This window comes from Schistocerca americana, chromosome 7 (genome assembly GCF_021461395.2).
Source record: "Schistocerca americana isolate TAMUIC-IGC-003095 chromosome 7, iqSchAmer2.1, whole genome shotgun sequence".
In the NCBI taxonomy this organism is placed as follows: Eukaryota; Metazoa; Arthropoda; class Insecta; order Orthoptera; family Acrididae; genus Schistocerca; species Schistocerca americana.
This window is the reverse complement of record NC_060125.1, coordinates 322,158,735-322,186,541: the sequence shown is the minus strand read 5'-3', so window position 1 is coordinate 322,186,541 and position 27,807 is coordinate 322,158,735. Positions and strand designations below refer to the sequence as shown.

The window sequence follows — 27,807 nt, the reverse complement described above, 5'->3', positions numbered from 1 at the left end:
TAGTAATTCTCTTTGGACCTGGTGTTGTGGTCACGTATACCACTACATTTAGTTACTTCAGTTTTCTGTGAGACAGAAAAAGTAATTAATTTATAAAGATACAAAGAGTATATGGTGAAGTACTTGTGTTGTCTGAAAACATCACGGTAAGAGTCTTTATAGCCTAGTACTCTGTTAAGGTGAATGTCTGCAGCACAATCCCATATTTCTATACAGTAGCTAAGATAGGGATAGATTGGCCCATAATACACAGATTTAAGTGTGTGGGTGGGCACCATTTTGGATAGTTGGCTAAGAAGACACAGCCCATTGCTGACTTTTTTACATACAGCGTTAATGTGGCTAATCCACCAGAGGTTTGATTCCAGATGGACCCCTAGAAATTTACACTCATTTGCTTCCTCCGCCACTATGCCGCATACCTCATTTACACATGAGTGGTGTGAGCTGCCAGATGTAAATATTAGCATCTGGGATTTTTTGCATTGACTTTTAATCTTTGTGCATGAAAATATTAACGTAATTCTAGTATCCCATTACTTGCTTAGAATTTCAGTTCCTCACAATCTTTACCATGAAATATAACTGAGGTGTCATCAGCATAATTTACAATGTGTGAGTTAATGGGATGTACAACATCATTAATATATACTAAAAAGAGGAAAGGTCCAAGAATTGAGCCTTGACCGACTCCCTGTGTCACTGTTTCACTTGTGAATTTAAAGGTTAAGATCTTATTGTAAATTTGATGTGTAAGTTTGGTACACTGTTTCCGATTCACCAAATAGGTGGATAGAAGCTTCGCTGATATTGTACGCCCGCAATTTTTTTAAGAGAAGCTCATGGTTTACTGAGTCAAAAGCTTTTTCTCAGGTCAAGGAATATTCCGGCTGTGTGAATACCCCGTTCTATATTGCTATACACTTCATAGAAATATCTGGTAACAGCAGTGATCGTGCATAGGTCTTTCCTAAACCCATACTGCGATTCGGTAAGCAGTCGACCGCTGTGGCCGTGCGGTTCTAGGCAATTCAGTCTGGAACCATGTGACCACTACGGTCGCAGGTTCGAATCCTGCCTCGGGCCTGGATGTGTGTGATGTCCTTAGGTTAGTTAGGTTTAAGTAGTTCTAATTTCTAGGGGACTGGTGACCACAGATGTTAAGTCCCATAGTGCTCAGAGCCATTTGAACCATTTGATTCGGAAAGCATTTTGTGTCTTGAGAAAAATGTTGTGAGTTGTGATAGGATAACTGTTTCAAATATTTTACTGAAGGTGGGGGTTGGTGATATTGGTCTATAATTTGAAACTTCTTCTTTACTTCCCTTCTTATGGATTGGCTGAATTACACTTATTTTAAGACATTTGAGTATATGTTTTCATTAATATGGTAGTTGATAAGATAGGTGAGGGGTTTAGTTATTTCCTTGGCACATTTCTTTAACACCACACTTGCGATAACATCCCATCCAGATGAATGCTTGTTCTTTAGCTTTTGCATAGTGTTAAATATTTCCTGTTGATTCACCATCCATGACATTATTTGGTGTGCCTGCCTGTAGATCTATAATAGGGGCTGGTTGGTCAAAAGGAGAGATAAACTGCTTATTGAATAAATTACATACTTCATTTGGATCTTTTAGTAAATGGCCCTCATGCCTAATGCTAACTGGTGCACTTTGTCCCTTGCTGGTGGCTGTACGATGCTTATTGATTAGTCTCCAGGATGCCTTACCTATGTTGGCTCAATGGGTTATTGCATCATTGTTTATCTGTTTCCTCAAGTGTAAAAGGTCTGACTTAAAAGTGTTTTGGCTTGGTTTTACTTTTCCTTAAATATATGTAGCTTTGTTTCCTTGTATAAACAGTCAAGATCATATATATTCTGCCTTAACTTAATCATCTTTGGTGTAAGTTTCAGCCTAGTATTACTTTCATGACGAGAGTTGGTTTGTACCCTGGTTATTTTTTTGAGTGGGCAGCAGCAGTCAAAATGCTCCAGCACTGTCCTATAAAATTTTTCCTATTTGTTGTCTGACCCTTTAGTTTGGTAAATAGTGTCCCATTTCTCCTCTGCTAACTTAGTTTTGGAGGCGCTGATGTTGGTGCTATTCTGGATCCACTTCTTCTCAATTATTTTAGTTGCTGTTGGTACAGCAAACCATAAATATTTGAACGCCTGATGATATTGATGTGAGTAATGAAAGTTAACACTGTCTTTTACACTTTTGTTGACTATTACATAATCTATCTTACTGGAGCTTGACACTGTTACTCTAGTGTCAGTGTTCACTATCTTTGTGAGATTATATGAGTTTAATATATCTGTTCTTTTCAAATAGGTTATACTACAGGAGTTTGCATCAATATTTAAGTCTCCAGCTATGCTAAGGCCAGTGGGGCCTGATTGTCTAATTGCCCTGTTAAGTCTATCAAGGTAGCACAACACATCTGTATTTGGTGAGCAGTACATACTAATAACTTTATGTTTAGTTAACCTGCTTGGATGGGTGTTTATGTGGACCACAACACTAGCCATTTCAATTGTTCCTTCTTTGCAGTACTGTTCAACAAATGAGATTTTCTTAAATGGAAGATGTTCATTTACAAATATTGCCGCTCCACTCCCTTTGTGTTGTTGCCTGCAGTAACTATCTGCCAACACACAACCATCTAATTTGTGATACTTAATTTCATTATCTTTTAGTCCATGTTCTGTAATTACTAACAGGTGTGGTGAATTCTCATCCACAAATACTTGCAGCAAATTGAGTTTATTCCTAAGATACTGCACATTTAGATGCATTATCCTAAAGGGCATCAATATTTTACAACACTTTGTGACATGGTATTCTGAATCAGTCAAATTATTACACAAGTCTTTAACACTGCATTGTAATGACAATTTACTCACTTCGACGTCGGTTTCTTCGGCATGTGAACAGGGTTCTTTCCAATCCAGGGGCTTAGTTCAGTAAAATAGTGTTGCTTGAAACTGAGCCTAAAAAAACTAATTGATTATAATCTAAGATGATTGGGTCCGTGGTTTTATGCTGCTCCTTACAATGTTCTGGTATCTGGTTCACTAACTTGAGCTTTCCATTTCTATTTAAGTGGAGTCCGTGCCTGGTATCTTCTTCACGTTTTAGTTTGCTTCTGTCTAGCAAGTGCACATGATTTAGTTTTTTAGGTTGTTTCTGAAGTTTTAAATTACAGCACTCAATTTCCGTTTTAACACACGACCACTGGGGGAGATCATGTCACACTGGTAGGTTTATTATGGTAACAATTGTGTTGTGTAGTTTTGGCAATAACTTCCTGTAAACTGTCAGTGATGACTGACTTTTGTTTTTGTAAATATCATTGGCGCCACCAATGATTACAAAATGGTTGTCTTTTTTTTTTTTCAGATTGTTTGTTTCTGATAAATTCTTGACTACAGCACTTAATGTAGCTCCGGGTTTAACTTTTGCGAATACAGAATATTCATTGTGTAAAGCTTCATGAAGGGGAGCTTAAAGGTTTTTTCCATGGCTGTCTGCATACAGTAATAACTTTTTTGTGCTTCCAGGCATTAGATTTTTATTTTTATTTATTTTTATTGTTGTTTTGGCTTTTATCAGAGGATTTGTTATATTTACTTTTGCTTACACTATTCACTGTTTCGCTGGCTGAGTGTAATGCTGAAAACTTATTCGATGTAACTAGCACACCGTTTCAAGTGATTTGTTTTTGTTTTCCACTTTCTTGGCAGTTTTGTGTTATGTTTTTGGACTTTACTGTAGTCCACATAAATTTATTTTTAGTTTCAACATATTCTGAGTTTGATATTACATTTGTTTTGTCATAACTAACACTTTCTTTGGTTTGAAAATCACATTTAACAATATCAATACAACTGTTTTTGTGACTATCTTCCACCACCGTTTCACTGTTTTCACTAGACCACAAACTTTTTTCACTTAAGAGTTTTTTGTTTTCTTGTTTCAGGAATGCTATTTCTTTCTTGTGGGTTTCAGTATCACTATTTAATAATTTGATAATTTCTTTTTTTGTGTGTACCATGTTGAGAAGATCTTCACGTTCATCACACACACAATCACCACAGGTCCAACAAATATTTTCATTTATGAACTTCAGGTTTATGTTCACACACCTCTCATGTAACCAGAAGCCTTACTTGACACACAGGATGCCCTTCATCACACTTTTTTACATTTTTCACATGACTGGGTATTATAAAATTGCTTTTCTACTGAGACTGATGCAGCAGTGCACTGACCTATCGGTGCCATCATGTCTGAGAGTCATATGTAATTCTTGTTGGTGTTGAATTCACACAGGTGTAATTATAGGACTATAAAATATCAATATAGCTAAGATGATTTATACTATTAGTTAAGAAGTCTATGTTCACATCCCCTACTATTATAGTCTGTTTTTTATGAGGCGGGAGTTTGTCAACAAGTTCCTCTAAATGACAGAAAAATTCTTCCATGTTACTGTTAGGGGATCTGTACAGTCTAGCTATTATTAAACTGCTATTTCTAAGCTTTATTCTTATTGCAGCTATTTCAAAAACCATCTCACATACAAGTTTACCTACTCAATCAATTTTTTCACACTGGACATTATTTTTGACATAAATACCAACACCCCCACCATTTTGTTGTTCCCTACAATAGACACTGACCATTTTATAATTACTTAAATTAATGCTCCCTAGATTCCTCACTTAGTCTGTGTCTTGAAACTGTGTAAAATAACTATCATGGGATAGCTGATGTCCGTTTTCAAACATCTGGAAGCTCAGATTCCTCACCATTTGTGTCAGTCTTCTGTGACCTAAACAAGCATGTCAGTACTTTCGTTGTCCTTGATACATGCCAGTATGACTGGTTGATCTTATTTGATAAGGATTCCACATGCTTGAGAAATATTCTAGGCAAGATTGCACATGTTTTTGTAAGCAACTTCTTTTAGAGACTGATTGTATTTCCTACTGTTCTACCCAAGAATCAAATATGCCACCTGCTTTACAAATAACAGAGCTCAAGCCATAATTCACTTTCATATTCACACTAATTGTTACGCTCACATATAAGTATGAATTAACTGATATCAATTTGACTCACTGATATTGTTGTCATTGAGTACTACGTTATGTGAAGTTCAGAATTATACATTCCTGTACATTTAAAGCAAGTTACCAATCTTTGTACCATATTTAAATCTTATAAAGAGCTGACTAGATATTTGTGCAGCTCCTTTTGGATGGCACTGGGTATATAATTGTAGTTAACTGCATATTCTGCTAAAATCTTAGTTTACTATTAGTATACTTTGCCAGGTCATTAATTTTCACTGAGAACTGCAGGAGTCACGTGTACTTCTGAAGTTTCTTCATCTTTTGACTCTCCATCCAAAATAAAAAGCTGTGTCCTCCCTGTCAAGAAATCCTCAATCCAGTCACAAAATTTGTTTGATACCGTGTATGATCATACTTATAATAATAAATGGTGATGTCACACTGAGTCAAATGATTTTCAAGGCTCAAGAAACAGTGCAGCTATCTAACTGCCTTATTCATGGCTTTCAGGATCTTGTGCAAGAAAAGCGCAAGTTGGATTTTGGATAATTGATTTTTTGAATCCATTCTAGTTGGCATGGACTAGGTCATTTTGTTTGAAAATTTCAAACTGTGGATTTACTTTCATATAAATGTCTAGTAGGTGCCTTAATGACACTTGACTTCTGGCACACATTGATGCAGCCATCAATCAAGAAATGTTTATGGGCTGTTCTGTTCAAATCAGTATATCCACTAAAAATTGTATGTAAGCATTGACTGAAATAAACTTTATAGTAGAAAGGAATATTTTCACTGATCCTCTCAGCAGATAACATGGCAAATATGTATAGAGTAAATAAAGTGTTTATTCAGCATAAGCAAGCAGTACAAATATTGCGTAAAGTAGTTAATTACACATATTGCAGAGACCTTTTAAGGATTGTGAAATTCATCGTCACTTCATAATGCATTTAATCCTTAATTACTTATGTTACTGACAATAAAAATCAGTCTGCTGAACTGCAATGTACACAACGATAATAGAAGTTAAAAAACTAATTTTCATGTAGACTTTGCTTCCTTGTCTACAGTTCAGAGTGGAGTTATGTATTCTGATGCCAAGATTTCAACAAGCTCCTGTTTAATACAGTGTAAGACGCTACGAACCCCACTGAGTTATGAAGAAAATTGCAAACATACTTTATTAAGATACATGTTGTGTCACATTTCTATAAATAATCTGAATATTTAGTGTCGAGGATTGAAAATATGTGTAGGCTACATGCAAGTAGCAGAGTTCATTGTAAATGTGCATGACATGTAATAATGTACCGTAAATAGATTTAGCATTGATTGGTGTAGCTAACTACTTTCTTTAGAAAAAATTTCATTATAATCTTAGTAAATATTAGGCTGTAAATAATAAGACATTTTACTAGTTACATTTCAATGTAATAGGCTTTTGAAAAAATTGATTGTGTTAGAAAAAATTTCATTATAATCTTAGTAAATATTAGGCTGTAAATAATAAGACATTTTACTAGTTACATTTCAGTGTAATAGGCTTTTGAAAAAAACTGATATTAACTTACCAATATGAAATAAACAGAGGATATTTAATAGAACTAAGGAGGCAGCAGCTTTTTTAAAAGCAACCACTTGATGAAATTTTAGCTGACATAAGTGTGACTAACAATGAGCAGTACAGTGAGAGGTTGTTGTTAATACTGTACACAGATTTAGTCTCTATGATTTGCTTGTGTTATGTTAATGTATGCCGTGACTTGTTCCACATCCCTGAAGTTTCTGTTCCTAGATTGGATCAGCGGAACATGAATGAATGAATGATATTTTCAGTATTACGAAAAGGATAGATTGTTACTCATCATAAAGATGACACATTGAGTTGCAGAGAGACACAATAAAAATAGTGTAACATACTTAGCTTTCAGCCAAAGCCCTTGTCCCATACTTGGCATGATTAGGTTATACCATGATGTCTGTTTCATGGAAAGTAGATTCAAATTTTGCATTAGACTGTGTCCTGAGTCATACTTTTAACTCAACATTTGATGATAATTTAGGCGATGGGTTACCAAAAACATTCCCAGCGTAAGCCATGTTTGCTTAGATCAGGTACAACCTAACTGCTTAGCCACTGGCAATTGCTCAGCCACTGGCATTGATGTAAAGACTGGAACTATAATGAATGATGAATGTGTGTCCAGAACAAGACAAGATAAGCACATTAGTTGCCTCTGTCCAGCATCATGTTTTCATTTCTCAATATTCACCTTCCGCAGCACAAAACAGAATCTCCCTCTGAGCACTACCACATTGTGTTCATTTTTTGTATTTTGTTCTCCATTCACTATTTATGAAACAAATTAATTTACTAAACTGTGTACTTTTTAATTCTTTAATTTACATCTCTGCACCTGTACTTTATTTATAGGTACAAGAGACAGCAGCTGCAGCAGAAAGGTGTACTGCCAACTGTTCCAGATCCTGAATGGGTTGGGAGGGGTGAGGAAGTGAGCCAGCAGTATCTTGAGAAGTTGTCTGAGAAACTAGGAAGAAAAATAACAGTGAAGGAGTTGCGCGAGAAAGAGTCGCATCGTGAGAGGACTCAAAGCACAACTAGTAAATATCGGAAGCTTAATACTGCATCAAAGGCAAACAAGAATGCTCGTGCTGAATGCTTTGTGCTGCCTGAGACAGCAGATCACTCATATGTCAGTACAGTCAGGGAGACCATCATTGAAAAGGTAGAACAACATGAACATAATCTATATCCTATTAATGTATTAGCTTTGCCATACTAGAAATTCATTAAAATACATTTTGGTACAATGTTTCTTGAGCTTTCAGAAGTCTACTTTAAACCAGCTGCTTCAGCTGGAAGCTCAGTAATATGTTTTTTATTTCGTCTGTCTCATCATCATTCAATTGTTTGTTAGCTCTCAATCTGGATCTATTATGATCTAACTTCTTCATGTTTTACTTGATTAGAAACTCCTGCATTATGTCTGGCCTGTTGTAAAAATACCAATCACTGTCTTCCTTGGCCTAACTCTCTGTGTATTGTTCCTTCTAGAACATTTACAATGAAAGGCTTTTGTCATGTCATGTGACCAATCCACTTGTATCTTCTTCACTCTCTTGTTCTCATAAATGACATTCCTTTGCCAGTTCTCTGAAGGACTGCCTGGTTGGTGGTTTTCTCTCTCCACTTCATCTTTAACAGGTATCTCCAGCACCATAATTAAAAAGCTTCAAGAGGTTTTTGCATGTTGTCCATGTTTCACAGCCATAAAGTACTACACTCCAAATGCAGCTCTGACCACCTTTTTCCTCACGTCAATGTTGTTTGATCAAAACCTTTTTCTTTTATTCATGAATATTGTTTTTACTTCTCTAATTCTTTGTTTTATATCTTCAGTACTTGTTCCATCTTTGTTTCTCTTACTTCCTAAACATTTTTATGACCCTGACTTGTTTTACTTCCTGTAATTTCAATAATTACTTTTTCCGATGCCTTGGTGCACACAAAAAAGTATTTCTGAGTTTTTTTAGTTAATTTCCATTTTGTATCATCCCTTAGTACTGTATCCAAAACTTCCAAGATACTTTGAAGATTTCTTTCATCTTGAGCTACTACAACTATGTCATCCACAAATCTTAGCATCTGTATTCATTCTCTGTTTATTCTGTTATCCGTACAGTATTCTTTGCAGTCATTCCTTACTTCTATATGAAGGTGTTAAATAGGAATGGTGACAATATTGCAACCTTGTCTAACGCCATTAAGAAATCAAACTTTTTTTCTGTTTATTATCTTTACTATCACTGTTTGTCTGTATATTTCTTTAATTATTCTCCTGTCTATATAGTCTAGTTTAATGATCTTTAAAAAATTCTAGTTGACAGTGTAAAGCCTAAAGCTTTCTCCAGTTATACTGCAAAGGCTTAGGGTAGCTTCTGCCATGCTCTTACCTGCTAGAAAGCCAGATTGATCTTCAACTATATTGGCTTCAGTCTTGTTCTAAATGTGTGTTTGTATTATTCTTGTTAAAATTTTTGAAGTGCAGGACCATTTTCCAGGCCAATCAGAATCTGTTTGACAATTGATTTGTAATAATCTTTAAACATGCATATGAACTCCGATCCAGTTGTTGTAACATACTGATGGAGTTGGCAGGTGGAAAAAGGACTGTAACATTTTATGTGTTGGTACATCCAAGTGGGCAGAGCAATTGTCAATGAAAGGAATGAGTTTTTTCTTCCTTTGTTATTAATTTTCTTAGGATCTTCCATCAGCCATCCCCTATATGTTTCTCTTGTCATCGAAACCTTCACATTATTATTATAGTTAATGGGTAGACTGTTTACACCTGTGAACAATTAAATTACTATACAATGCATTTAGCTTTGATTTTCCCTAACTCTTCCTAAAGAAGCAGAAAATTAATCCATTCAGAAAATTATAAAATCTTAGACAGAGGTAAAGGTGTCCCATTTAATACGAGAGTGGCATAAATCACTCTTGACCAGCATGACCCTGTTGGGGCTGTGCTACCACAGTTGGCTCAAATACTTTTTCCACATGAGTATGTGACCCACACCATTTGGTACTGCAATAATTCCATTGGTAATTTTTTTGATCTTGCTAAATGTAGTGTCTTGCATGTATTATAGTTTCATGTTTTATTTTGCCTCTTTCAAGGATGAGCATATCAAAATTATTGTGAAGGTATTATCATGCTGCATGATTGAATTGATAAGCTTCTCTCAAATAATGGCACTATAAATGTTGATATCTGGCAATTTAAAAACAAATCATCAAATTCACGTAAAATTTCCATGCAGTCGAGGACTGCATTGCCAAGAGATTCAGAGACATTCATTAACTGCTGTGTCATGACTTACAGTGATCCATGAGGTTCCAAACTATTTTTTCCACTTTCAGATATGCTTCTCCTCCAGTTAGCTACTGATAACTAAATGTCGTACTTCTGGCAGTGTGATATATCATAATCATTGTAACTCAGATCACATTAAGTATTTTTCCACATAAATCAGTAGTCAAAGTTTCAGCAAACCAGAGATTATTTGATAACGGTATTTAGCCATTGTATTTGCCGTGCGGGATTAGCCGAGCGGTCTAAGGCGCTGGAGTCATGGACTGTGCGGCTGGTCCCGGTGGAGGTTCGAGTCCTCCCTCGGGCATGGGTGTGTGTGTTTGTCCTTAGGATAATTTAGGTTTAGTAGTGTGAAAGCTTAGGGACTGATGACCTTAGCAGTTAAGTCCCATAAGATTTCACACACATTTAGACATCGTATTTAGGCTTCAATTTTAATTCTGATCTATTTATTTGAAAATCATATTTCTTCCATTAAATAATTATCATTCATTTCAAATAAAAGGGTCTTCAATAATAATTCAACATAAAACCACTGAATAATATTTAACACCTCATAACATTTTATTGTATGTTAGCAATATACACGCTATTGCCACATAATAAGATGGTACATTAATTTACACATACTATAAGTGCAATCAAACATGAGTAGGAACATTAATGCATACAACACTTTTGCAAAAACTATGTGTTTTCATTTTTATAATAATTAACAACCATCTTAACATGACTGGAAGCATCTTGTTGTGCTGCATGGCTGTTGGCTTGGCTGCAAGTTGGTCCAGCATCTCAATGTCAGCAAACAGTACCAGAAGACCCTTAATGCTGAAGACAAGGCTCCTTGTGGCACATGAAATGGACAAAAAAATAATAAATGCAAATTTTATAGCATTTGTTAAATATACTTAATGTAACGAAATTGTTAATCACTTATTGAAACAAAAATATGTAACCTACTGTACAGTGTATTACAGCAAAATAAGTGAAAAGAGATTGAATGTTTTAACAGAAGAGTAAGTATATAGTAGCATTGTACATGAATCCTTTTGCCACTGAGCTTATCAGTCAGGAGTGTTTCAGTGAACAGTGTACTGTTAATTGGATTCAGTACAACATGTGCATTATTAGTGCAAAGATTTTGTGAATGAGCAATAAAGTTGATCATCGGTAAACCAGATGCCAGACTGAGATTCATTGGAAGAATCCTAAGGAAATGCAATCCAAAAACAAAGGAAGTAGGTTACAGTACGCTTGTTCGCCCACTGCTTGAATACTGCTCAGCAGTGCGGGATCCGTACCAGATAGGGTTGATAGAAGAGAGAGAGAAGATCCAACAGAGAGCAGCGCACTTCGTTACAGGATCATTTAGTAATTGCGAAAGCATTACAGAGATGATAGATAAACTCCAGTGGAAGACTCTGCAGGAGAGACGCTCAGTAGCTCGGTACAGGCTTTTGTTGAAGATTTGAGAGCATACCTTCACCGAGGGGTCAAGCAGTATATTGCTCCCTCCTACGTATATCTCGCGAAGAGACCATGAGGATAAAATCAGAGAGATTAGAGCCCACACAGAGGCATACTGACAATCCTTCTTTCCACAAACAATAGGAGACTGCAATAGAAGGGAGAACTGATAGAGGTACTCAAGGTACCCTCCGCCACACACAGTCAGGTGGCTTGTGGAGAATGGATGTAGATGTAGATGTAGATGAAGATGAAGTGCTCTTGAATGTTTTTCAAGAGTTGTGGATCATGCCAGGTTGCATCTGTGCTTTTTGGATGATAAGGTATGTTGTGCTAGCATCTGTAATACTATACTGTAGCCTGACAACGTAGGTAATGGTTTGTCATCAGGCACACGTAGTCAGAGCTGGAAAACTGTTGCTGTTTTCCCAGTCTCATATTAAATGGGATACCAATATACTACATTAAACTGATGTGAAAAGAGGCATAGCAAACTTACCTATGGAAGACTAGGTCAAAATGTAAATGGTAGGAGTAATGGAGACCACTCATCAAATAGTAGAAGTGTTTAGTCATCAACAGACACTGTTGTGTACAGGAGGAAGGGGCAGCAAGTGGACGGACGACTGGTGGACAGACAGCAGGTGCACAGGCTAGGCATGCAACACACTGGAGCCGATGAATTAGTGCAATGCACTTTCCTGATTCAGTTTCATTGATGATATCCTAATGATCTCGATTCAGGGCCAAGACACCCTATCTTCATTCCTCCTCAACCTCAACACCTTCTCTCCCATCCACTTCACCTGCTGCTCCTGATCGCAACATGCCACTTACCTGGATGTCGACTTCCACCACTTGGATGGCTTCATTGACACTGCAGTCCATATTAAGCTCACTAACCGTCACTACCACTACATGTGTTTTGACAGCTGTAATCCCTTCCACACACAAAAAAAAAAAAAAAAAAAAAAAAAAAAATCGTGGATATATAGTATATCTGAAGTGATGAGAAATCCCTTTCCCAGTGTCCTGAAGGTTTCACAGAGGCCTTCACAGGGAGGTGCTATACACCAAACTTAGTCCACAAACAGATCTCCCATGCCATGTCCTCACACAGCCTTAATCCTCCTCCTGGCTCCAGGAATCAGCTGCAAAAGAGTGCCCCCTCATCACTTAGTGCCATCCCAGACAGGAGTAACTGAACCATACCCTTTGCTAGGGGTAATCATTTATCATCATGCCCAGAAATAAGGGACATGATCCTACCAATCTCAAAGTGGTATTCGATTGCTCATCCCATGTACACAATATTGTGTTCTCTCCCTAAGCCAGTTACAGTCTGACCTGCTTGCTCCAGGGTCATATCCCTTTGGAAGACCCAGGTGCGAGACATGCCTGTTCACCCTACTCCAAACCTGTCACAAGCTTATACCATGCCATCAAAGGTAGGGACACCTATGAAAGCAACCATGTCATATACCAGCTCTGCTACAATTTCTGTACAAAATTTTATTTGGGCATGACCAACAACCACCTGTCCACTAGAATTTATGGGCACTGCCCAACTGTGGCCAAGAACAGAGTTCATCACCCAGTGGTGGAACACACTGCTGAGCACAATATGCTCAAGTTCAGTGTGTGCTTCACAACCCATACTATCTGCATCTTCTCTCAGCACAACCTTTTCTGGACTGTGTAGATGGGAGTTTTCCTTGCTACACAGCCTTTGCACTCGTAATCCTCCTGGACTCTGTCTCCTCTGACCAACTGTTCCCATATCCTCTACCTCTGCCCTGTCACCCCCTCCCAAGACACATCTCCACATCATCTCCATTGTACACTGCAGAAAGTCATTGGTCTGGTGCCCCTGCACATGCTGCTTCTCCACTAGTCTCTCCTTCCTCCTGTCCCCAACCCTTCCTTCTGCTATCCTCCTCTCTCTCTCTCTCTCTCTCTCTCTCTCTCTCTCTCTCTCTCTCTCTCTCTCTCTCTCTCTCTCTGTCTACTCATCCCACTCCACCCAACATGATCTCTTATCCCAGGCCATCTGCTTGTGTGCAGTCCCTGTATTGTATGTCGAGCCAGTGTGGTTTCTGATAACGAAAAGAGGCAGTTTGTCCTTTTTTTTTTTGAGATACCTCTCCCTTTGTTTATGTCTGTGCTGCACTGCTTCTTTGATCATAAATGTTTTATCCTGAAGATGATAGCTGTCTAAAAGGACTAGTAGATCTTCAGTAAACTGCTTGTACACATGCCTTGGTTGACAGATATGCTTTCCCCCTCCACTTCCTTACAAACATAGTCAGTATGTTTCTTAAAACTATCCAACTAACCATTGATGGCTGAAAAAACTGTATTCCCACTTCTCTAGGGAAACTGTGAACTTTTCCTGTCAATGATGGGAATATGTGCATCAAGGGTTTGTTTAATCCATTTCCTGATTGGGTGCTGAGACGTGAAATTCAATAGTTTTGTTTTTCTTAATGCATTTATGTCCCTCAGAGCACCAAGATATTATCTTATTTTTGTCTTTTATGGTCTTATAAAATGTGGACTGAGGTGTGCCAAACACACATAGAATCTCACTTTATAACTTCTCATCCTTGAACACATTCAAAAATTTTAAGTTTATTACTTAGCAGAAGTACTGTCATTTTTCTCTTTGACATAATGAGAATGCAACACATTTTCCTCAAAGATAGACACTGTTTGTTCCATTTGTCTTTGTCCCCTAAAAATTCTTGCCATTCAGAGGAACGGTAACCTCACGTCTGTCCCATGACATATCAAAACCACATATTCCTTACCCGTGACATACAAAAACAAACATTTGGTTTACCTCTTCAAAAACTGAAAGTGCTTCAACAATAGAAACAATCTTGCTGTGTATATATTTGAAATTCCAGATAAAATAACTGTTTAGATATATTTTCCTCACATTCACCCCAAATCAGGTGACTTCCATTTATAGAGTTTTCTGTCTTATTGCTTACAAAGTTTTCTCTCTTATTGAGATTTGACTATAGTCCTAAAATCCAAGACTGTGTATCTGTGTTATCATTTGTATCCTAGAAGTACTATTAACAAATTTCCATCAGAAATTTACTTAACCTGTAACTGACTTAGGCCCACACGTTATCAACCTACACTAATGCTAAAGCAGTGGGAACAGTACAAAATAATTGGTAAATGTAATTTTCGTGTACATCATATTTTGGATTAGATTGGATTGGAGGTGCAGTGAAGAACAGCAGCAACAGGAGGAGGAGGAGGAGGAGGAGGAGGAGGAGGAGAAGGAGGAGAAGGAGAAGAAGAAGAAGAAGAAGAAGAAGAAGCTGCAGTAACTTGCAGCTTCATGAGATATGATATATAAAGAACCGCATCTGGGCACCTCTGCAGGTGGCAGATAGGGGAATGCCTACCAGATATGGATGGTGTGCACCAACTATTCTTGCTGTAGAAACTTGGTGTTTGACCCTTGTTAACGCCTCTGTATCTTTTATATCTGTTTAGAAAAATAGCGCCTGACCACTGCACATGATGGAAACTCGTCACAGTGAAGCAAACCTCCCAGAAATACAGTACTGGTTATATTTATTATTTAACGATCAGCTAACCATAGGGAAATTTTGTACTTAGGGATCTCAAGATGTAAGACAGGTAGAGAATACAACTTTTATTTAATCTAATCAAATGAACAATTGGCAATGAGTAATACAGAGCAATGTTCTGAAAATTGTAGCAAACTAAAGTGACTCTAAACTCAGTTGGCCTCATGTTTAATTGGGATACTGTAAGAAACAAAATCAAAACGACTTCCACATCTGGGGAGGTCACAAAATCAAGATGTGTGAGACAAATATTTAATACAGATAACTGAGCATTCAAGGACATAAACAAATGATTTTAATGAGAGCTGTTCAGAAAATGGATCGTGCTAGTGCCTGACTGAAACTTGCTTTCTTCAAGTACAGTAAGAAGGTTCCAAATAGCAGCAGACAAGAACTAGGAAGTGAATATCCTCATAAAATCAAAGTTCTCTTGAGAATTTCCAAGCTCCATTTGGAGGGGAGAGTGAATGCTGCTGCCAATCCGACGAATGCATATGTTCCCCTGTCTGTGTAAAAACATGGGAAAGCGTGAGAAACTTTCCACTTAAACCTTGCAAAAAGCCTCATTAAAATTTGTGACATTGGTACTGGTTGCAAACAAACTCTATCCATTAGTTAACACCAACCACGCTATGTATGGTGGTGGGGTTGTTACTTTGGAATGGACAGTGGATAGTCCGTAATTTTGGAGGGAGAACTTTCTTACACCAGGGAAGCACTGGTATGTGGCCTCTTCTTTTATGTACATACAGAGGCAAGTTTCACCTCAAGCACCCACAGCACAAAAGTGTGGTATCCGGCAGCATCTATGCCTGTGGTAGATGGAATAGTGCAAGCACAGTAGGCAATTTGAAAAAAAGAGACCAGCTACAAAAACTGGCACCCCCCCCTGCCACTCCCCCCTCCAGGAGGTGCTTGATCATTGCTATTGAGACACCGTGAAGAGCCTTTTGCTGACATTTATGGGACTACCAAGCTGTCTTTCTGTTGAGAAATCAATTTCTTGTCACAGCAAAAATGTACCAAGCTCAATAAATTAATTGTTGTGTAATTATGGCAGAGCTGAAATGAAGTCACAAGCAATATGTGACACGCGTGTTGCAATACTGACTAGCATTGAGAATTATAGAAATTGAGTGAACTTACTACTGAAAGACAGTGTAGGTCAAACAGTAAACCACTTGAGAAAAAAAGCAACAATAACTGCAGCAGAGGACACAGTTGCTCTCTCACAAAATGAGCCCAGGACATCAGGGGTAGATGATCACATAATAACATTAATAGACCAAAGAAGAAAGTGTAGTGAGAAAAAATGAATCAAAATATAGTACATGAAGAGACTTAGTTAACAGGGAAGAAAAAGATATCTAAATAAGAACCACTGAAAGAGTGAGCCTTTGCATATTATCAGAATTTCTTTGAATTTTGTGAGAAGTCTTTCAGTAAGTTTCTGTTAGGATAGTCACTGAAGGTTTCAAACATCACCCTTCTGATAGCCAAACACATTTCATTTGGCATCCTTCTACCTATAGTCCTACACGTTGTTATACACCTCTTCCACAGAAATTGCTGTTTAATAAAGTCACTGCACAGAGACTGAAACAATGTAGGGTCCCCCCCATCATCCACTCTTTTACTTGACTTGTATCCATCCATTGCTTAGTTAATTATCTTTCTATACATCAGCCACAGTTCCTGTTCATGCAGATGCCCAGAGCTACAAACTTTTACTTCTTTCTTGAGATATGTCACTATTGCCTCTTGATGTGCATTACTGGACAGGTAAATCTTTCTAATTGGTTTAGTTGCCCTTTATACTGTGGTAATAATTGTTGCTGCAGTTACCTGCTATCAGTTTCAGTGTGGACTCCCTCAAAGAGGTCATTTGTCTGTTTCCAACATGAGTTGAATCTTGAGCTATCTGTTCTAGACAGATTTCAGAGAAGACATTTAGCTTTGTTTTACAATATGTCTTGTCATGTCCATCACTTACAGACCTGTAACTATCCCAATCAGTTGCAGGATGATTAATGTCTGCTAACTTGTGATCATATGGGCTAGCGAGCAGAGATTTTCTCAAAAGTTGTCAGTTATGTCTGAGGGTGTGTCTCATGGTCAGTAGACAGAACCACTTATAAGTTCATGCCCAACCTTTATATCGAGTCTTGCAAAACAATTTCACATGCAGCTTCAATTAATATCTTGATATATTCAAGTTTAGTGTCTACACTGCAATGCATACACAACATCCATTTCCCATTAGCTTATTCTTTTAATGTACACTTAGATTAACTCCAAAAATATCATTACTTCATGTTTGGATTTTGGACAGCTTTCTGTACTTAGTATTGTGTCAGTTCCATTGTCTTTTACAAGTGCTTTAAGCTCTGGGATGTTGTTACAGATGTTTCGGCAGTTGATCAGTAGTTTTTAAAAGCCTCATCTGTGAAGGGGAATTTCTTTTGGTCTTACACTTATACTACTATGTTCCACACAGCTATCATTAACTGGACTTGGAGTTGCCTATTCTAAAAATAATAAATAAGAGAATAAAAAATAAATAAATCTAGTTGCACCTGACCCACTGTCAGCTACCTGGACAGCAGCTTCTGTTGTATAGTATATCCCTGACCCTTTTAGAAAAACCCTACAGTTCTCAACCATGAGGCACAACTCAGTCAGAGCCTAGCTATTCACAGAACCTTTGAAGTCCACTCGAGTCAGAACCTGGGGAACAATTCTGCAGTTTGTGAGCTTCAGAACTACATAGAATTTCCGTGAACAAAGCTGATCATTTCATTCTTGACTGCCACTTGCTGGAATGGTCCAAGTATGACTTTGGAACACACGCACATGGCATCATTTGTTCCAACATTCACCACAATCTGCAACTGGTAACTCATTGCTCTCTATATAGCTGCAGGAACAACCTCTTCAATGTGTTGAATGAATTCTCCAGGCAGACACATGAAGTGTACAAGGTGATCCTTCTTATCTCTTCCGACCACTTCCATAAGTGTTACCATTACTCACCATTCATTTGAACTGCCAACGATTGACAGACACTATATGTTTGCATTTGCTTTCCTGCGATAAGCATCACAGCATGGTACCCCACTAGCTCAATTAAGTTTCAGTTGGAGACACCACTTCAAACATATTCGTAAGTGGAGTGAATGTACCACTTTGACTGTTCTTCCTGACCCCTGCATCCCCTGTACAAGACCCCTAAATGTACCACTGATTTGCCTCTGCTAGTGTAGTTAGGGAGTAATGATACATCCATTATTTCCTGGATTTGGTATGTGACTTTAAGTAATTTGCTGAGAACACACTTTCACAACACCTTCCAATTACTTATTAGCAGTAAGAGTGATTTCCAGCTGCTTATGAAAAGCAACTAACTCATCCTGTGACTGAGAAGAGCTTTCACAGGGGGGCTAAATTGTGTTTGGTGCAATGTATTTCTCAACAGTAACCAACTAAGGTTTAACTCGGAGTTAACCTTGCTGATTCTTTTGTAATTCATGGATCTGTCATACTACAAGGATCACTAATTCGCTTTAAGAACTAAAGCTGCAAGACCAAAGGAGGTGGTTTGTTATGTACTGAGAGAAAAACCTGGGATAAAAGTAACTGATTCCTTAAAGATAGCTGGCCGCAGTGGCCGAGCGGTTCTCAGCGCTTCAGTCTGGAACCGCGCGACTGCTACGGTCGCAGGCTCGAATCCTGCCTCGGGCATGGTTGTGTGTGTTGTCCTTAGGTTAGTTAGGTTTAAGTAGTTCTAAGTTCTAGGGGACTGATGACCTCAGATGTTAAGTCCCATAGTGCTCAGAGCCATTTGAACCATTTTGAACCTTAAAGATATTTGGAAGTTTGCATTGGGAACTTTTATGTTGTCAAGGCTATGCTCACTAACAGACATGCATAAAAAATCTTAAAGAGCAGAATTTTGTGAAAATATACACTACTCTTGAAGAGGAAACTAGATGAAATGCAATATAAAAGTTACTGGAATGCAGTACAAAAGTTGTAATATGTGCAAACACAATATTTTGCCAAAGCAGTTGACAGTGTGGACTAACTATCACTCCCGTAGAAGAAATAGATCAGTGAGTGAAAAATGTGGATATATTACACTAACCACACATGAACCCATTGCAGTTAATGGAAAAATGATTTTCTGAACAACACATTACTGTCAAAGTGTATAGATTACAAACTGGTAGCTCACAGCCATCAATTTTACTGTTAAGTAGGCTATGTTATGGGGGGGGGGAATGCAGACTTACAAAAATTCTCAATAATTTACATAGTTAAATACTGAAATTATACGAGAATGATTGTCTAAACAAGAATAAATCTGCAACAATTTGGAGAAGGTGCAAATGTAGTTTGTAACAGACATTATAGTACAAATTTTTTGCAGCACTCACAATAATTTAAACATAAGCAATTTATCATGATACATACTTGTTTTGATACAATCAGTTGAGGATAATGAATAACTGACATGAAAATATTAGAATTTAGAATTGAATGTATTAGACACTTGGACACTGTCTTATGCAAAGAAAAATCCAGAAATTGGCTGATACGTGTAGATAAACATCCAAAATCGATGCATTTTGTACCAGGTTGATTTATTAACAATGTCTACACTATCTTGCCATAGCATCAGTTTGTTGCACTAATTGTGTGTTGTTGCACAACTCCCACTGTGTTGCTGGGTGTCTGTCAATTGCTCCAACTTTAAATCTGCCACACTGCTGCTAATCATGATGTACATATCATAATGTGGTTCTTCAGTTTCTCCTTATGCACTAGTTGACAGAATAGCCAAAGAGTGTACTGCCAGTTTTTAGCATCCAAAGGACACAGTATTTTGGCAGTCATGCATGTCATCATTGTCATGTGCACTAGCAAACTGACCTCTTGGGAGGTCTGACTTACATCCCCTCACCCAGCGATGTGTTGTTGACCAAAGAGAGATTTGCATTGAAGACTGTGCCAGCAATCCCTGGTAAAACATCCAGGCTGTATCAGTGTGGATGTAGGCACTCCATCCACCCCAGATGCCAGCTTGTTGTTTTCTCTGAATGCCTTCTCCTTAATTAGACTTAGTGTTGGTTCTCAAGCCTTGCTGAGACTATAGCCACAGTCTCTATGTATTTTGATGGCCTTTCTAATGATGTTGTCCCAGTATTTCAGTGAATATTGTGCCCACTGATGCTAATGCTTGTGGCTTTTATGAGGGTTTCTGCCTTATCTATGTTGCAGGTTAATCATTGCCTGCTGCTCACCTATCAGCCTCAGGTTGGATGTTGTGTAACCTCTCGGTGCCTCTCGTCATCTTGTTTTCACTTACTGGTTTCCTTCCCATTGCTACGTGGTGTGGGTTGTTATGCAGCAGGTCCAGCCATTGTGTGGTTCACTGCCAGTGAACTAGGTTCCCCAGTCTGTTGACAAGACAGTTGTACGATTCTTACATGGCCTTGTAGAATCATCTTACATACTGCCAGCATCTGTCTCAGAAATTCAAGATTACAGTAGTTGATTAATTCTCTTCATTGGAAATGTTCTTGGAAGGTGCAGAGCAAATCTAAGGGCTGTCTTCTGCACTGTGTGCAACATCTTGACTGTCATTGCAGCAGTGCTTCACCTTGCCACAGTGGTATACTCGAGCACTCACCTCATAAGTGCTTAGTACAGTTTGATGTCGCATTGTGAGGGCAGCGTTGTAATGTGGCTCGGTGAGAGATAAATTAAGTGCAGTATTCCTAGCACTTTATCCATTACCTTGTTGATATGTAACTGCCATGCTAAGTGTCGGTCCAGGATGACGCCAGGGTATTTTCCAGTGTGAAATCAAGGGATAGAGCCTCCCATGATTTGTACTGGTCATGCCCACTGTACACTAATATCTGGCATTAAACATCCGGATTATTCATACTATGTAAGTTTGATGGCACTCCATATTAAAGATGCTCTCTGTCATGACTACTGCACATTAAAAACAGTACTGCAACATTTAAGATTTCCAATGTCAGGGCCACATTGGAGTGCAATATATCAAGACCAAAATTGCTGAAAACTTTTAAAAGAATGGTTAACAGAATTTTAGCAGTTTGAGGCAAGTTTGGTTTCATGGGCAATAGATTTCTTCTACACCTCGTTTCATCCAGACCAGGACGCATAACCATGAATGACCATTTTAGCAAGAAATTAAGGTAAAGAAACAAGAGCATTTTTAAATGTATGAATGATTATCAAAAGGGCAGATAGCTACTAGCTACTCTTTGTAAAGATGACATGTTAAGTTACAGATAGGCACCACAAAGGCTGTTACACCCTGAGCTTTCAGCCGAAACATTCTTCAGGAAAGTAAGGAAAATACACACACACACACACACACACACACACACACACACACACACACACACACAAAAGCAGGCATACCCTCACGCACTCATGACCCTTACCTGTGGTCATTCAAGCCAGAGTCGCTGCTTTTGTGAGCATGTGTGTGTTTTCCTTTCTTTTCTGAAGAAGGCTTTATCTGAAAGTTCATTGTGTAACAGTCTTTTTGTTGAGCCAGGCAGCAACTCATTGTCTCATCTTTATGGTGAATAGCAATGTATCTGAACTCTAGCTCACAAGCAAGTCCTTCATGTAAGTTTTTTTTAGTGAAACATCACATTGTCCACATTGTTTGCAACATGTATTATTCTCCAAAACATTTGATAGTAAAGACATATTAATTATCTCATGGTCTGTAGTCCCAGCACACAGTTTATTGTTTCGTTATTCAATTCCAGCTGGTTTTTTTTTTTAAGCACATTCAGTTGTAGTGGCAGCAGCATCACTCAATTTATCACTCCCAATGTAGAGATTAGACACTACTGAGATGTCAAACACTGATGTAGATGACGAATCAGGCAAATTCGAGCACCCCACAAATTGCTAAGTGGAGGTTATTTTCCTCCTCTGTACCAAAAAACAAGGGAGAATTTAGAGAGTGAAAAGCTGTGTCGGAAATTGTCATCCACTGAGGCAGCAGGGGATCACATTCATAAGAGACAATGCCTTTCTACACAGCAGCTAGCTCTGTCATCTCCACTGGTGATTGTGACAGTCAGTCAAAATCACTGAGTAACAATCAATGTTGCGAGGTGTTCCACCTACAGTCTGTTAGGGTAAAAACTCATGTTTGCCGCCTAAGGGGTGGCCTAGTGGCAGGTGCCAGCATCTATAACTTTGACGCTCTGTAACATCGGTGGATGACATTTCTGGACACAGGTACCTATACTCAGTTTTTTCCCCAAGACAACCTCACAACACTCGAAGTTTGTCACAACATTTCTGTGGCACCCTACATACCATGACTTACTTCATATTTGTGAATTTCCTGTTTCATGATGGTGTTTACACAACAACATGAATACATGATTTACTAATGTTGCATTTCTTTATGTCTAATGCATGAGTGTCATGATTTCTGTTGATTTCAATACACATGAAAAAAAAAGCTTATATGTCACTGAAAACTGAAGAAACTATTTCAACATTCATTTCCGTAATATATCTAAAAACAAAGATGTAGTGACTTACCAAATGAAAGTGCTGGCAGGTCGACAGACACCCAAACAAACACAAACATACACACAAAATTCAGTTTGGGCAGAGATCTCTGCCCAAACTCTTTGTCTTTAAATATGTCTGCTTGTGTCTGTATATGTGTGGATGGATATGTGTGTGTGTGCGCGAGTGTATACCCGTCCTTTTTTCCCCCTAAGGTAAGTCTTTCCGCTCCCGGGATTGGAATGACTCCTTACCCTCTCCCTTAAAACCCACATCCTTTCGTCTTTCCCTCTCCTTCCCTCTTTCCTGATGAGGCAACAGTTTGTTGCGAAAGCTTGAATTTTGTGTGTGTGTTTGTGTTTGTTTGGGTGTCTGTCGACCTGCCAGCACTTTCATTTGGTAAGTCACTACATCTTTGTTTTTAGATATATTTTTCCAACGTGGAATGTTTCCCTCTATTATAACCATTCATTTCCGCAATTATTTTCATAACTGATCTAAAGACATTTTTTAATCTCTAAAACTACTGTTTATTGGTTTAGAACTGTATTATTGAAAAATGTCAAGAGTTTTTTGTGCTTTGTTACAGACTACAGATACTGGAAATAAAGATAGTGAGCTTGCAGTTAAACGGTTAAGTGATGGAGAAGAGTCATCTGTGCGTGAGAAGGAAGTGCAATATGAAACAAACCCTGTGAATGAGAGGGTGTTTCTGGTACAATGCAACAGAAATAAGGGAGAACAAATAAAACTTCTTGTGGGCACAGAAGTATCAGAAGATATTGGCCATATTGAAACTGAACCACCAACTCTGCAGCTGGTCTATCACAACAGCCCAAGACCAGGTACATTATCAGATGTTGAAGGCAGAGGTACTCGTGTTGAAGTGCAAGGTGGTGGTTACCTTACAAGTAACTTTGTAGCACTTTCGGGAATAGAGACTGAAAAAAACAATGCTGCACCTACAGTAATTGTTGTTGTTGATACGGATCAGAACTCAAGCTTAGGTACTGAATGACTTCTTTCCATATTTCCAGCAAATTGAGGATACAATGCTCTCTGACATAAATTGGGCAGAAAAAAAATTGTTTACCAACGAGCAGCTGTTGCAAACATGCAGAAAGGCATTAAGTTGCCAGCTTTCAGAACTAGGTGCCCTCCTGGAACATAGGAGGAAGGGATAGGAGGAAAACAAACTGTTTATTCACAAGGATACAAGAAAAGACATTCAGGACCCTCGTTCAAGAAAGACTTACCACATGAGAAATGGGTTGTTGTCAGATGAGATTTGAAAACCTGAGGACTTTGAAATGGTCCAATGGTGAGGAAGCAAATCAGAGACGAGTGGAAATGCATTAGAAATAAGCCAGTAAGATTTGGAAACTGAGTGCAGGAAGAATGGTAGCCAGTGAGAAAAAAATTAAATGATAAGAGAGAGAAAGATAGGAAAAGAAACGATAAATTAAGGATAAACTTGTAAAATCACTGTACATTGTGGCCAGATGGCTGGCAGGAACCTAGGTTGTGTTGTAGACAATTAGTGAACTTGCTTAAAGCAAGAACAGACTTTGAAGATATCTGTCTTATGTGCCAACTACACAGGGAAAGGGCCGTGCGACCTTGCTGGACTCTGTGATTTTGGGCTGTTTGAGGGAACAAATGATGATTCACTGTATGCAAACTTCATGCGTACATACATAAAACCACCAGAGATGGAATAGTGGAAAGTGGACAGCTATGAACCAAACATGCACTGGATCAACAAGTACTATAGTTACGTGGAAATTGTTGGTGTAAGCATTGGCAGGAGCAGTCACCTTTACATCTAACTTACCAACAGTGTGAGCCCCTACCTGGAGTAGAGGAAAGTGGCCTGTGACTCATATTCCACTTCTTAAAGCAACTACATCAGTATCTAATATCTAACTGACAATCTAGTAGGAGGCAGAGAACACACACTGGAAAGCTAACAATTTTTGTTACAGTTAGGCCACAGTTCAACTGTGAGGAAATTATTACAATTTTAAAGTAACTGGTTAAGATATTTTTTGATACTGCTTTATTTAAAATATACTAAAATTTGTACAAAGCAAACAACATACTTAATTTAAAACAGGAAGTAAACAACAAAAACAAGTTACAACTCATGAAACTTTGCGACCACACATTGTCATTCAACTAAAAAAAGGTATTAACATCATTACAAGCAGAATAAACAATTCAGCTTCTGAGTGCAGAATTTTCTTCCATCCATATTTCACATATATGTGTTGTCTTTGTAGAAGCTTAACAGCAAAGGTAGTAATGTTTCTATGTCAGCCACTAAATTGAATATTCAGAAATTTGAATGTTCAAGAAAATGTACACTGCATGAAAATAGAACTGAGGAAAAACTGCTTGAAATACATAATACTGTGTATTGATTGCTACAGTTTTGGCATTTGTATTGCAACCAATTAGCAATATTCTGTAATTATTTTGTTGTTGTTGTTATTACAGGAATTATTGCTCTCAAAGGTTGTGGCCATTTATCTACAATGAATCAGATGCCTTGTGTAAGACTCAGTTCTATGCACTTAGATACTAATCTATTCTTTATTATTTTGTTGTTATTACATTTCCTCAATCTCTATGTAAAAAGTTTTCTTCGTAATAAATATCATGAGACCTACCCAAATATTTAAAATTGATATTTACTATCACAGTTCAATCTATTCTATATTTTTTTTTAGCAATCACAGTCAATAAATTCTATGGGGAAGCCCTTTATACCAACTTGTTATACTGCAAACATTATAGACAGCAAGTTGCAAGGATCAGATTTCAGATAATTAAATACACCTTGCCGAGTCCATAAGGGATACAATATGTACTATTAATTATAAGAAACATCTTTAATGGTTCTCTGTAATAATCATTTAAGTCCATTATCTTTATTGGAACTTGAGGTATAAGTGTAAAATATACCTTTCAATGGAAGGAAATTGAATAATTCATCTCTTTTATGACTTTTCCCCCCTTGAAACAGTGGATTCAGTATTTTCCACTTATTAATAAAAGAAATATAAAAATAATACTGTATTATGTGAAGTATTCCTTTAATGTAAATAGGAAATACCAGAACCTGTAATAGGAATGTATACAGGTTTACAACAGTGGCAGTGAATACATATTTTTATTTATTATATGGCAAATGAATACCAGCATTCTATTCCTGAAAAGTGACACATAGAAAGTGATATACAATCATATTTCTCACTGTGTCTCCAAGTGAACTATAATGTTGATATTCAAAGTTCATAACTTAAATGAATGCATTTTGCATGTTGAAACATATTCATGAGTTGCGTTAACTAGGAAAAATAGTGGTGATTTCAAATCCAGCTAGCAGGTAGGGATAATTTTCTTAATTCAAAATATTCTAAGGAAAGCGGAAGTAGCTCTTTTCATATTAATTCTTTTGTTGCACTTGATGTACAAGATCCTTTCAAAGTTTCCCCAGTAAAACTTTTAAAAGTAGTCGAGAGATATTTATGAAAGGGTAATTTACATAGGAAAAAATAAAAATTATTTGTCTGTCAAATTTCACATAAGGTAAATTTTTTGTATGCATTAAACATCCTCAATGTCAGTTTGGGAAAAAGTTTTTGGTGTATTTATTGTTGACAATATGTTGATGGCTTCAGAGCTGAATTGAGCACATAATTCTCATAATTCTCTTACAAGAAATATTGTATTCAAAGATATGCAAATACATCTCAAGTAACTAATAGAACAACTCATTACTTAAGAACACAACAGAAGTTTCTTTTTACAATAGCTGCCTTCTCATTCTTCCAAGAATGTATTGTATACTCATTGTTAGAACTTCCATGATACTGTGTTGCCTGTCTGAATATTTTGATATGTGTTCTGACAGTTTACATGTTGCAATAGCCATGATGAAGAGATCAAAATTTATTTGGCAAAGGCTGGTCATGTGTTGATGTATTCTGCAAACAAGTAAATCAGAACTGCTGAGAATTGCACACATTGCATTTATGGATTATATGAAACCATTTGATAGGATTGTAAGTAAACAATCTAGGGAGTGTTTTTGGCAATAGCTTTACAGTCCATATAAAAGGAGCTATAAAATTTTTGTTCTGACATACTGCTGGATTAATGAAGTTCAATAGTAATAAAATAAGGTGTCAACCAAGGATGCACTCTATCATCAATGTTGTTCATGTAATCCATTAACAATATTAGCTAAGTAAGGAAAGCAGAACAACCTTGTGATTCCAACGAAGTTGGCAGAAGACATTAAATATCTTCTTTGTTGCTGACAACTTTCAGACGAAAACATGGAAACATCTTTTCATTTAATACTCAATCTTTTTTCATTTAATACTCAACATACCTAAGTGATATAAATGAAGTTCATTGAATTTCTCATAGAAAAATTATTTAATTGCAAATCAGTGTCAACAGTGGGATATTACCACAGGTTACATTCTTGAAATACCTTGACTGTGACATTGCCCACAACTATGAGTGAGATGATGAAAATTAGGTATAAATTTTCTCTGAAAGCTAAGACAATTCAGATGCTGGGAAGACACTGTAGCAAAGAAACAGAAATTATATTGTACATATGATAGCTGTGTTGTATGTAAGTGAAACCTGAATACTGTAATGAGGAAGCGTATTTGGGAGGAAGTCAGTTCAATTCTGCACCTAGCCATTCGGATTAAATTTTTTGTGGGTAGTTGAAACCACTTAAGGCAAAAAAAAAAAAAAAAAGGAAAGAATATCATTGATTTTCTTCTCCCATTGTTCACCAAGCTGAGCTTGTGCTTGGCTTCTAATGACCAACAGAAGACATTAGGCTTATACATGTAGTAAAGGATTGTTACAAAAAGATATAATACTTCATAAGAAATTATGACAAGTGGAAAACGTGTATTCACAGTTATACACTGAGAGAAAAAAGTGATGGATACCACAGCAAATGGTTGAAACATACATCAGTAATACATGAAACTGCATACTGAAACTAGTTATACAATATACTCACTGGCTAACACGGTGTTGAAGCTTCTAGAAAGGGCTGGACTGTTGAATCAGAATAGGTAACAGAACCTAGTCAATGAAGACATGGGAGCAGCAA

At 37.4% G+C, this 27,807-nt stretch overlaps 1 protein-coding gene across 4 annotated transcripts in view; it reads left to right on the top strand.

Moving 5' to 3' along the window:
• The window catches only part of LOC124622147 (zinc finger protein 761-like), a 164,406-nt gene extending 138,897 nt beyond the window's left edge, over window positions 1–25,509 (top strand). For 3 of the 4 annotated variants that reach the window (XM_047147782.1, XM_047147781.1, XM_047147783.1), the window contains 2 exons: window positions 7,527–7,839; window positions 23,245–25,509. In XM_047147782.1, the coding sequence (XP_047003738.1) occupies window positions 7,527–7,839; window positions 23,245–23,673 (742 nt within the window). In that variant the 3' untranslated portion in view covers window positions 23,674–25,509. The remainder of the gene's footprint in view (window positions 1–7,526; window positions 7,840–23,244) is intronic. The other variant, XM_047147784.1, reaches the window with a different exon arrangement.
• The last annotated feature ends 2,298 nt before the right edge of the window (window positions 25,510–27,807 follow it).